Below are 12,739 nucleotides of genomic sequence, written 5' to 3'. Positions count from 1 at the left end.
ATTTTGTGACAGGATAGTCTATACACACACGGCTGTTTGACACTATTCTCTGCATCTACCAAGTCAGTGAAGGATCACAGAAACCTGCATCTTAAAATGTGAAGGTTTTTTTGTCCCAATCGACACGTAGTATCAAATTCCATTAAAACTACACTCTACAAGCAGTTCATACTCGCATCCAATATCTCGTTCGTCATGGGGGCATGCAAGAAATGTTCTTGAATGTGTGTGAAAGTGCCAAACTGCAGTTAAAGTCGACATATTAGAAATGAAACACCCAAAATTACATGAAACTCTGGAGGAATTGTGGATAGTGTGGTGATGCAATGATATTAATCGAATAATGTGCTATAACATGTAAAATGGGATCATGAATAGAACATTCAAAAGGCAACTCATGTAAACACATTAATCATGTTACTGTCTTATTCAGATTAAGCCAAATATTTGATTACTGTTGTCCATGTAAACGTAGTCATTGACTACTGGACTCTAATTATAGCCGTTAACATACAATAGCCCTATAAATAGTCAGCTTTTTACTTTAGGCCAGAATAACATGGAAATATTAATGTTAGAACTATTAATATAGAAAATATTTGTCGCTGTTGTGAACACCAATGCAAATACAACGTGTGTCCCACTTTATACTAGGTGGCCTTAATGTATGTGCATCAAAAAATAAATACAATGTACTTACAGTGTTCAAAATGTATTGCAAAACACTTCTCGTGCTCTTGATGGGGGATACGGGTAGAGTTAGGGACATGTTTGGTTGTATGGGTTGGTTTAAGGGCAGGTTAAGGCATGGTCAACAGTTTAATCACAAAAACAATTACAGATGTAACTACATGCAGGTATTTAGTCAATCATAAGGCAAATGTAAAGACATATATTTACACAAAAAGTTCATTGTATCAAATAATTAATGTCAGTGTAAATACATATCAGTAAAGGCCACCTAATATAAAGGGGGACCACAATTTGAATATTCTTAAAAAACACTCTTAAATAATAAGTATTCACTGTATTTTAAAGTGCTCGTGTTATCAATCAATTGTCAATGTTCATTATCACTATACATTGAGTTATTGAATATTGACATATGTCTACACACATTTAAAAGTGCTAATCTGAAAAGATAATGATGTCAGTTAAAACGTCCTACACACACACACACACACACACACACACACACACACACACACACACACACACACACACACACACACACACGCAGACCTTGGCCACATCACCCCATGAAGTACCTGTGTGACTTTAGGCCCCTGTCGCTAAGCACATTGTGTCCTCAGACTGAGTGGGTCAGAGACACAGACAGGGGTATTTATGGGTATGAAAGAAAGCATTGACCTCTCAGCCGAGACTGGAGTGCAGTGTGTAAGTTGTGGGTTTGTCTCCCACCGGGAGCAGGTTAACTTAAACAACCCACTTTGAATCGCAGCACTTCTGAATACCTTTGAATAAACTGCTTCAGCATCCACGCCTCACGAGGAAACGCTTTCCTATAGAGCCTCGCCAGGCATTTAACAAAGGTTCCGCCCACGTTGCAGAAATGTTTTGTGGCTGCCAGTGCCAGCCTCAGTCATTATATTAAAAGAATATGCTTACTAAAACGTACAAATTGGCCACTTTTCTTTTTATTAAATTTCCCAGGAATGCTCGCATGCTTCAGGGCAGCAACTACTAAATTTCCTCTATTCTAATATGTTGAGAAATGTTGGATTTATGTGGATAGCTTTCGTGCATTTATGTGGTTCTGTTGTTTCTCATAGGAATGGCCTGTCAGTGGTGGAAACTGGGGCCTGGGCACACAAAGCTACCCTGAAATAATAATAACTGGGTAAGAGCAGTGTGTAAATGTGAGCAAGCGTGTGTGTTGTAACTCTTTCCGCATGGTTTCACCATTTGTAGTTCTGCTGAAATGGCAGAAATTGTACAAAAAGATTTAAATGGTGTAAAAGAAGAAGTCATGGTATAGGAAGAGGGAGGAGGAGCGGGTAATGAGCAGGACAAGATGGTTGCGAAAGGCAAGTATGACTGAAAAAGTGAGCATTTTCTGATGTACCACCCATGGGATGACAGAACCTTTTTTCACTATTTTAGTGAGTTTGACAGCAGTGGGAAGAGCATTTTCTCTCATCTCCTGACTAGCTTTTATCTGACATAGCAACTTACCTCAGTGGTTTGTTTGGATACATGAGGTAATGGTGACTGTGTTTTTGTGGGCTTGTGTATAAAAATGTATGAGTCAAAAATATATATATATTTTATTGCAGGCATGCAGATGGTTCAGTGAAGTTCTGGGATGCTTCAGCAAGTGAGTACCGGATGTTTCAGTCTTCATATTCATCTCATTTACCACTTTTGAACAGTGCAATAGTATCGTCTGACCACAATGTGTGCGGTGTGGTAGTTTCTCAAAGCTCATTAGCTTGCTCAGAATATATTTGCATTTGACAGACACATTTTATATCAAATTGTTGTGTCCTGGGCATCAAACCATTGACTTCCATGCATCATACAAATGCGTTTATGGCCACAGTAAAATCTTGCCGCATCAAATCCAGTTAGCAGACTGCGTTTGAAGGTCTGGTTCTCACTGGAATAGTTTTGCACTAAAAGAATAGATGTGCACTTAAAGAGCCCCTATTCAGCATTAAAAAAATAATATTTAGATTTTGGGGGTCTACAACAACATTCTGATATGCATGCAAGGTTAAAAAACACTTTAATTGTCTTATAATATGCATTCACTTTTGCATTCACCTAATTATCCTAACAACTCCCATATGACTTGTTCAGTGATTAATTTATTCCCAAACCCCTCTTTAGCACGATGCTAATCTGCGCTGATTGGTCCGATGAACTTTGTCTGTTACGATTGTTTGACTGCATTTAGCACGAGACAGGGAGAAATGCCCACCAGGGCTTATCAACATTTTTGAAGAAGTTTAAGTGCAGAGTGTATGTGTGAGCCTAATGCAGGAGTGCATTAAAGCAATGCAGTTGCAAGGATATTGCTTTATTCTTGACACTGACACACATTCATCCACACAGCGGGAAAAGCTGAACTATTTTAAAACTTGACTGCTAAATGTGTGTATGAACAGCTGATGTTGGCCATAGCAACAACAAACGGCAGTGGATCGCAAGCTCACAAATGCATTTAAATCCGTAAACAAATCGGCGGTCAACATGCTTAACGTGGTTTTAGACGCGATATGAGAATATAAAGAGTTAACCAGATACAGCACAAGCCACGTGGAGCGGTTACAAGTAACAAAACACAATTAAATACATAATTTTTAAGCAAGAGAAAAGGAGGCAAACCCCGGCGATTCATTTAAACCACTCTGAGATGACTCTTTTAGATGAATCAATAGTTTTAAACTTGGTGCACTTTCAGATTTAAGCCTATTTCACTTCACTTAGAGCTGTTACACACTGCATGGAAGGTCTTTTTCAAAAACCCATAATAAGGGCTCTTTAAGAATGCACTTTGAGAAACAATGCTTATGGGACAGTTATTAAATATATCCCTAGATTTGTTGTAATTTGCTGCTTAAATATGATGGACACCCTCCGCTTCCAAATCTGAGTTTAATTCATCTGATGAACACTTTACAGAAGCAATTTATCTAGAATTAATAATAGATATTTTTTCTCTGTTAAACACAATATAATATTATTTTAAAAAAATTTGGTGACCAATGTCTGTTGACTTCCATGATTGTTGTTTTTTTCCCTACTATGGAAGTTAAAGGCTGCAGGTTACCTATATTCTTCAAATGATAGTATTTTGTGTTCAACAGAGCAAAAAAAAAAAAAACCTCATAATTTAGAATTACTTAAAAATAAGTAAATGGTGAGTTTCTTTTTGTTTTTGAGTGAGATATCTCTTTAAGTATTTCCCCATTCAAGAGTTGGGTTTTGAATCCTGGAATAGCTGCCTGTAGGCATTGCAAATGTGGCCGCTGAGTGAACTGATTTTCTTTGAAAGAGCTCTACTTAAAATCTCATTTGACTACTTTTAAATATCGAATTAAATGCAAGACTTTGTCGAATGCTAGTTATTGGAGTATAACTTGACAGCGGACATCACTTGCCTTAACAATACAACCTGTGATTTATGGACCAGCTGGGAACTGACCTTATAATGTCACACACAAAATGCACACCAGATCCCACAGGCTTTGTCTAAGCTTGCGCACTGCAGAGGGAGACCAGCGTGTTACCTGTTAATGACATTTGACCTTGCCTTAACTGTGAGCTTGACAAACTACACTTTCTTCTGTTCCTGTACCTCCCGTAGGTGCTAAAGGACACATTGTATTATTCCAAATACCACAAAGGTTGCCAACCCCTCACACAAGCACTTGTTTAACATTCAAATCGGCTTTCTTAATAGTAGAAGCTAATTTAAAACCAATGTTGCCCTCATTTTGTCAACCAATGAAATATAAAGCTAATTAGACCAGACGTTTTAATCCGACCAAGACTAATCTTACGTCATTTAATATATTTTATTTGCTTTGAGTGAACTGAACAATTGGAGTCAGTGGATTAGTAGCCCCCCAAAATTGGACAAAACACATTTATGCATTGAAGGTCATTAAAAATTTCCCATCACTTCTTTAATCCCTCTATGCATTAAATGTACAAATCTACAACTTGTAAGACTTTGCTTTCTGTGTTTTCTTCTTCAATTACACCATTTTATGGTTGATTTTTTAATATATATACAGAGACAACTTAAATAATCATTGTCTAAGACAAGGTTGCCCAAACTCTTGAGAGCTTTGGGCCGAAACTAAATACACCAAACTGTATTACATTAAAGTTGCCTGGGGTATTTCCCTAATTTATTTAATAATATTTATAATTAAATTGAAAAAAAAAATACTTCAACCCTATTTATTAATGCATTATATATTTTTTGAAAATGTAAATTATTTTAACAAACTTATTACAATAAAACCGTAAAAAAAAAAAAAAAACATTTTAAAAAATCGAAACAATGGAGTTCAATGCAGAATACACTAGTCACGTTGAACCAGCCTTTGCCTTGATTTCCAAACTGATGTCTTCTGCTTCATCCCATATTTGTTAATTGACAGCATGTACATTTTTGTAAAGATCTAATTCAATAGATATACAAGGTACAACATGTACATTTAATTAAAACATTTAATTTAAGTTAGCTTTTTTGTAGCTCAACAATAAAACAAACAAACAAAATGTTACATTAAAAAAGAAATGAGAATCCCTGTTAAAGGCATTTCCCATCCCATTCCAATCATTTTCCCTCTGACAGGCCAAATCAAAGAATACAAAGGGCCAACTTTGGCACACGGACCCTAGATTGGGCATCTCTGGTCTAAGGCAACCTATTACCTGTTAAATTGTTAAAGCTCAGTACAAATGTGATTGTTTGTAAGGAAGAAGAAAACAATTTTTACAAATTTCAAAATTTTCATCAATTTTCATCAATTTTTATCAATTGCAACAGACATACAGTTTTAGTGCATTTCTTCCCCGTACATCTTGAATTTGTAGGTTATTTGCTTTATTTTATGGTCCCGAACCCCTATTAAAGTGATAGTTCACGCCAAAATTAAAACCTACTCACCGTTTATTCCAACAAAGGCTCATTCTAAAAACCTAGCCATATATAAATTTCTCGAGATAACAAATTAGGTAGCCAGAAGTACATATGGCTGCATTTCGTCTTTAAAACGGACGCTATGGGGCAGTATGACGGCGTTTCTTTTGGCGCTTACCAGGTGACCGCTTACTTCCGAATGGACGAATTTCCTGCTGTTACCAGTTTCTTCAGTTGCTCACCGTGTACGTCAGCGGACTCGAGACACAAAATCGAAGTTGGCCGCCATGACACTGCTTTAGTCTGGCGAAGAACAGTTCCAGAAAGCATATAACAAAAACAGAAGCCAAAAATAAAATAAAGAAGTAAATAACAGGGTGAGAATCTGGTAAAATCTGAAAATGTGGTAAAAATCAGGCGAGGATCTTTTTTTCTGGATTTCTTTTTAAACTGCTGGTTGGGTTTTGGAAAGTGAGCAGGCGGGTCAATCTGTGCTTTTGAAAAAACTATTGGTTGGGTTTAGGGAAGAAGGACGGTGAGTCAGTTGATCGATCAGTCAGACAGCAAGTCGACAGAGGCCTCCGGTGGATTTGCGAGAACCGCACTCGAGAATGGCACTCGTGTGAGAAATTTAAGATCTGAAAAAGCGTACACAGCCGCCTCTGGTGGATTTGCGAAAACAAAAACTGCAAGAAAACATAGCTCCTGAGACGTATTTTGCACTTTTCAGAAATGTATTCAGCATTACATTTTCAGAATGATCCTGGGTTTGGTTTATTCATACTCAAGTGGCTCCAAACATATATGAATTTCTTTCTTGCAGTGAACACAAAAATATATCTCTTCTTTTGTGATCATCAGGAAAAAAAAAGTTTCTTTCTTCTGTTGAACACAAAGAAGATTTTTCTCATAACTCATAAATGTTTGGAACCACTTGAGGGTGACTACATTTTTTTATTTTCGGGTGAACTGTCCTTTTAATTTCCAATCCTGTTACAGTACGAAATGTTGGTATTCATTTCAAAATTATTTTGGTTACAATTTGGGGAATATCTCTGGTTGACTGTACATTATTTTTCACATTTCCCATTGTGCTCAGTAATGCTCCAGGTCCTGTACAAACTGAAAACAGCAAAGGTGTTTGAGAAGGCACGCTGTAAGGAGGAGAAACCCAGCACAGAGATTGTGGATGAAGACCCATTCGCCATTCAGTTGATGTCTTGGTGTCCCGAGAGCCGAATGCTTTGTGTGGCTGGTGTCTCTGCCCACGTCATCATATACAGGTTTAGCAAACAGGAAATCACCACAGAAGTAGTGCAGGTAAAGTATGTTTTCATCTCAACTTAAAAACTTGGTTTTCTAAAGAGGAGTGAGTAATGCTGTCCTTATAGGCGCTTTAAGTCTCCCTCTCTCCTTCCCTGTCTCGAGTTATTTTAGTTTCCTGACAACTGCCATGACTCATAACGTTAATAATATTATAAAATCTGTTCATTAAATGGATGTTGTTCAGCGACTTGAATGCGTGTGTGCATTTCTGCATGTGTATGTGCCATCTAAGGATATCTGCAGAACAGTTGTTACTCAGATGCTTACCTAAATCCCTAAGCCTTTCAAAGCCGTTTTAATTAATGTGCACCACATCTTGCTGTATATATTGAGCTTGAATAATTAATACTGCATTCATTTTGTCCTCTCACTGTTTTTTTTTTTTTTTTGCAAGCTGTGCATCTGCATACTGATGCTTCCGTGACCCATAAATGAATGAGCGCTTATGATAATGCCATTAAAAATATATATCTGGGAATAATTTGAGTTTACATATGATTTATTATGGGGAAATGTATAATGCATTTTTTAGACAGAAGCAATTAGGCAATAATAATGCTTAATCAACATGACTTATTTACATACGTATTAATTTATAACTTATGTAACCAGATAATAAATCAGATTTTCAAATACAGGACATGTGAATTTCATCAACAGGAATGAATCTGATTGGTTAGAAAAGGCACATGTTCAGCACAAGTGTGGGAAAACCATTAGTGCTACCATTGGCTGCTGACAGAACATTCACACTTTCGTAAAATGAGGGCAAATTAAACCTATTAGCACCTTCAGTCTCGTGACTCTCACACACATAGAAACACTCACACTAATTAGCATGTCTCTTATTGAGAATAGCGACACCAATGGGGATCAATTAACTCATTGCGTTTAGCTGATTCATACACAGCTGTTCTTGTGTGAGTTACATGTGTGTACATATATATATGTGTGTGTGTGTGTGTGTGTGTGTGTGTGTGTGTGTGTGTGTGTGTGTGTGTGTGTGTGTGTGTGTTTTACAGTTACTGGAGCTTCGGTTACAGCATGAACTCAATGATCTAGAGTCTCCAGAAGGGGGAGGAGATCAGACGCCAGCTCCGCCCACACCAAGCACCTCCCCCAGTCCTCAAACCGCTGGCCCCCAGACACACACCTCCTCAAGCAGCAACTCCTCAGACGGGATGCGAGACAACGTGCCCTGCCTAAAGTAATGCTGCTTTAAAGGTTATATGTTTGTGGGCTGCATTCAAAATCACATACTGTCTGAGTAGGTGCATATTTTGGACGAGTGATTACTGTGCAACCTTTAAAGAGAATATGTTCTGTATGAGGTGAATGTGTGTAGGATGAATATAATCCGGAGGTACATTTGGCAGGTTGTTATTATCATGTGACAGTTGCGTCACTTTACTGACATTCACAAATCTCCTCCCGTCCCCTCATAGGATAGTAAAATAAGCTTCATAATCTTGCTGGAAGTAGTTGTAAGTTATTCAGAAATGTTTTTTGTTGAGTACACTAAATTTACGACATTCTTCTTTTTTTGGGTACTGTTTTGGACCTACTATAGTATACAGTAGGGAAATACATTATGGGGTTTTGGATGCAGCTAGCAGGATTTTTTTCCTGCTCAAATTATGTTATATCATGTAATTGCAGTGTTGGGAAAGCTATTTGAAAAATGTTGTGAGCTAAGCTATTAGCTAGTCTACTTAAAATATAGCTTAACTAGACTAAAAGCTGAGAAATGTAGCAAGCTAAGCTAAAAGTTACTTGGTAAACGTAGCTTAGCTATATCTAAACTGTTTTGGTCATTTTTATTTTTAAATTGAAGCAACTTAAATCCAAGTCGATCATATCTTAGTGATCAATAAAACTGTCAATGAAACATTCCAGGCACAATTCTTCAGTTCGGTTATTTACTGCAAATATTCTGCTGTACTAAACAGAAAATTATATTATAAGTATATAACAGCAAAAACAAAAAAATCCAATAAAACCAGATGTTACACTTTTAAAATACTATAGTCATTTATAGTAAAGAGAAATATTTAGCATTAAGGATTATATTGTGTGTGTGTGTGTGTGTGTGTGTGTGTGTGTGTGTGTGTGTGTGTGTGTGTATTTTAGTGCTGTCAAAATTAGTGTTAACCCATGTGTTTAATTTGAAATAATTAACGCGTAAAAAAAAATTAACGCAATTAACACAGTTGCTGTTTTTTTTCCTGTTGTGGTCGACGTGTGTTTAATGTGCAAAGAAATATGGATAAGAACAAAGGAAGCACTTTTTGAAAGCAAGTGTCAGTATAAAAAATGTGGCATTACCAGGCTATCCAGCGTTTCCTCCAGTTTCATGCAAGTTCGGGTGTTTCATTTTTAACTTTCAACTTTTGTTTTAATGGAATTTGATACTGCATGGCAAACGGAAAGAAAAACTTCTGTGGCGATGGTTCTTTTAGGTAATTAAAAACCGCTGCTTACTAGGGATGCCACGGTTCCACTTCGGGGGGAACTCCAGCACTATAAGTGGATTTGATTGTAAAATCCACGCATTGGGAGGTTCGGTTCAGAAGCTACTCGTCTGAAAGAGTATTGAACGGGCCAATTAAGAATGAATTGGCAGCGCAAGCCTGCGCAGGTGAGCGGCATAAGCAATCAACTGAGTATATAAGCTCACCTGGTGCCAGCAGACGCTATCCTTTTCGCTTCAGAACCTTTTCTGATCGAGCTTATGAGGGTTCCTCCTGCTGATCTACAGCCATTTCGAGAGAACGATTTCATCCCGGTCCAGAGCGAGTCCACGCAGCGGCAGACGGTCGAGCTGGGTATCTCCCTTGCCTGGCGTCCCTTTGGGTCCGGTCCTCCAAGAGCGGTGCGTATTGTTGCAAATCCTAAAAGAGCAACACAGTCGTGCAGCACGTCCTTTTCAGGATGGCGCTCCGACTGTGCGTTTCTGGTTGCGGGGGTTTCCTGGCTCCGGATGATGGACACGATCACTGCATTACATGTTTGGGGGTCCAGCATGTTAATGTGGTGCTCGGGGGCGGTTCATGTCGTCACTGCGATGCCATGACCCTTGCGCAGTTGAGATCGCGGTTAGCTTTCGTAAGAGAGCGAGCCACCCCAGTTGCCTCCTGCACTGCAGCGGGCGCTCGGGCAGATCTGAGGGCTTCAGCGAGAGACAATCCGCCGCCCACGGGCTCGCGGACCTCTCGCTCCTCCAAGCGCTCCATCCAAGCTTCGGGTACTGAGAGTGATCCGTCTAATCAGATGGTAGCTCTCACGCTCGCTGACACCGGAGATCAGATGTCCTCCGCAGCATCGGAGGGCGGGCTTTCATTGTCCGACGATGATCCGGACCCGCTCGCCCCCTCTGGGCAAGCGAGCGCCGTCAAAACGGATCCTGAAGCGGACATGTTGGTCGTGCTTTCTCGGGCTGCTTCGGCCGTCGGGTTGGAGATGGTTTATCCCCCAGCCCCGTGGCCGGACCGACTAGATGGGTGTTACGTAGAGGATCAGAAGGCGAAGCCTTCGAAGCCTCTCGTCCCCTTCTTCCCGGAAGTGCACAGTAGGCTCACGGAGTCCTGGAGGGCACCTTTCTCTGCCCGCGCTGCATCCGCCTCCGCCCTCACCACCCTGGATGGTGGAGCTGCCAGGGGGTATGAGGCGATCCCGCAGGTGGAGCGCGCCATTGCGGTCAATCTTTGTCCGCGTGGCGCCCCCGCTTTGCGTGGTCCGCCCCGTCTCCCGTCCAAAGCCTGTAAGTTTTCTGCCTCCCTCGGAGCTAGAGCTTACAAGGCTGCGAGCCAGGCAGCTTCCGCCTTGCATGCGATGGCCACCTACCAGCGCTACCAAGCGCAGGCGCTGGCTGAGCTGCACGAGGGTGGGTCTAACCCAGGCTTGTTACACGAGCTGCGTACGGCGACCGACTATGCTCTCCGGACCACTAAGTCCGCCGCCTGCGCACTGGGGAGGACGATGTCCACACTTGTGGTCCAGGAACGCCACCTCTGGCTAAACCTGGCAGATAAGCGCGATGTCGACAAAGTTCGCTTTCTTGACGCTCCCATATCCCAGGCTGGCCTGTTCGGCGACACCGTCGGTGAATTCACCCAGGAGTTCAAGGCGGTGAGCAAGCAGTCGGATGCGATGGGCAAAATCATCTATCGGCGGGGCCGTAAGCCCGCTCCATCCCCGGCCGAGCCATCCACCTCCGCTGTTCCTCGCCGAGGGCGCCCGCCAACGGCCGATGCCCCGCCCCCGCCCCCGCCTCCGCCTCCGGCGAAGCGAGCGCGTCGAGCACGCCGAAAGCCGGTAGCCCCTCCTGCCCAGGGCGCCGCTAAGTCCGGTAAACGGACCGCGAAGCGTCCCTGAGACAGGCCATCCGGAGAAGAGGAGACTTGCTCTTTCCCCGCTGGAGGGCGGGGCCCAAAATCCAACGGTACTTCTCAGTGCCACCAAAGTTTCGATCAAAGAGCATTTTCTCCCTTCCCCGGATGTGACAGCTCAAGCCCCGCCAGTCTGGGACGCGCTGCCTCTCAGCTCGCAGGGCTTGCATGCTCCGCCAGCGGCTCTCGGGCGCTGGGGGGACGGTCTCCCTTCTCCCAGCCCCCAAGCCCCCTCTCAGGAGTCAGGGTGCGGAGCCAGAGCGAAACGCTCTCCTCCAGCTCTTCTGTGGGACCCTCGCGCTCCCCGGATCAGCACACCCGCTCCTCGCTGCCCCTCCGCGGGTACGTCAACGATTGCTGCGATGACGTCATTAGCGAGGGCTCTGCCTGCCTGGTTAGCGCGGGCCAGCCCCTCGCGGTGGCTCATACGCACGATCAGACTCGGCTACGAACTACAGTTCTCCAAACGGCCTCCCAGGTTTACGGGCGTGTATTTCACCAGGGTCAATCCCCTGTCCGCCCCTGTCTTGCGAGAGGAGATTGCTGCCCTCCTGGCGAAGGGTGCAATCAAGCCGGTACCTCCAGCCGAGATGGAGAGCGGGTTTTACAGCCCGTACTTCATCGTACCCAAAAAGAGCGGTGGGTCACGGCCAATCCTAGATCTGCGCGTTTTGAATCGCTGCCTTCACAAGCTGTCGTTCAGAATGCTTACGCAGAGGCGCATCCTCCGATGCGTTCGTCCTCAGGATTGGTTTGCAGCCATAGACCTGAAGGACGCGTATTTTCATGTCTCCATTCTTCCACGCCACCATCAGTTTCTGCGGTTTGCGTTCGAAGGTCGAGCATGGCAGTACAAGGTCCTCCCCTTCGGGCTCTCTCTGTCTCCGCGGGTCTTCACCAAACTCCAAACATATGGCTTCCGCTGCGGCCGTCACGCCGCTCGGATTGCTCCATATGAGACCACTTCAGCACTGGCTTCAAGATCGAGTTCCGAGACGCGCATGGCATGCGGGCACACACCGAGTCTCTGTTACTGCGCTGTGTCGCCGCACCCTCAGCCCCTGGAACGACCCCTCGTTCCTGCAGGCCGGTGTGCCTCTGGGACAGGCGTCCAGTCATGTTGTTGTTTCGACAGATGCTTCCAGCACAGGCTGGGGAGCCGTGTGTCGCGGGCATGCAGCTGCGGGCCTGTGGGTAGGTGCCCAGCTGCATTGGCACATCAATCGCCTAGAGCTGTTGGCAGTGTTCCTTGCTCTCCGCCGTTTTTCTCCGGCGCTGGGGCAGCAACACGTGCTGGTCAGGACGGACAGTACGGCGGCGGCGGCGTATATCAACCGCATGGGGGGTATGCGCTCTCGCCGCATGTCTCAGCTCGCCCGCCGTCTGCTCCTCTGGAGTCACC

The 12,739-nt window shown here is 43.2% G+C and overlaps 1 protein-coding gene across 8 annotated transcripts in view; it reads left to right on the top strand.

Moving 5' to 3' along the window:
- The window catches only part of stxbp5a (syntaxin binding protein 5a (tomosyn)), a 178,005-nt gene that overhangs the window by 133,841 nt on the left and 31,425 nt on the right, over nt 1-12,739 (top strand). For 6 of the 8 annotated variants that reach the window (XR_015517679.1, XM_087297031.1, XM_087297029.1 and 3 more), the window contains 4 exons: nt 1,794-1,861; nt 2,298-2,338; nt 6,723-6,943; nt 7,972-8,156. Coding sequence is in view for 7 of the 8 variants with exons in the window: in XM_087297031.1 (XP_087153157.1) it covers nt 1,794-1,861; nt 2,298-2,338; nt 6,723-6,943; nt 7,972-8,156 (515 nt within the window). In the remaining variant the exon portion in view is untranslated. Of the gene's footprint in view, nt 1-1,793; nt 2,049-2,124; nt 2,223-2,297; nt 2,339-6,722; nt 6,944-7,971; nt 8,157-12,739 lie in introns of all 8 variants that reach the window. The other 2 variants (XM_087297033.1, XM_087297034.1) reach the window with 1 other exon arrangement.

The sequence above is a fragment of the Danio rerio genome, chromosome 20, assembly GCF_052040795.2.
Source record: "Danio rerio strain M-AB ecotype USA chromosome 20, GRCz13ab, whole genome shotgun sequence".
In the NCBI taxonomy this organism is placed as follows: domain Eukaryota; kingdom Metazoa; phylum Chordata; class Actinopteri; order Cypriniformes; family Danionidae; genus Danio; species Danio rerio.
Note: the sequence above shows the minus strand (reverse complement) of the source record. Positions and strands in the feature narration are given on the sequence as shown.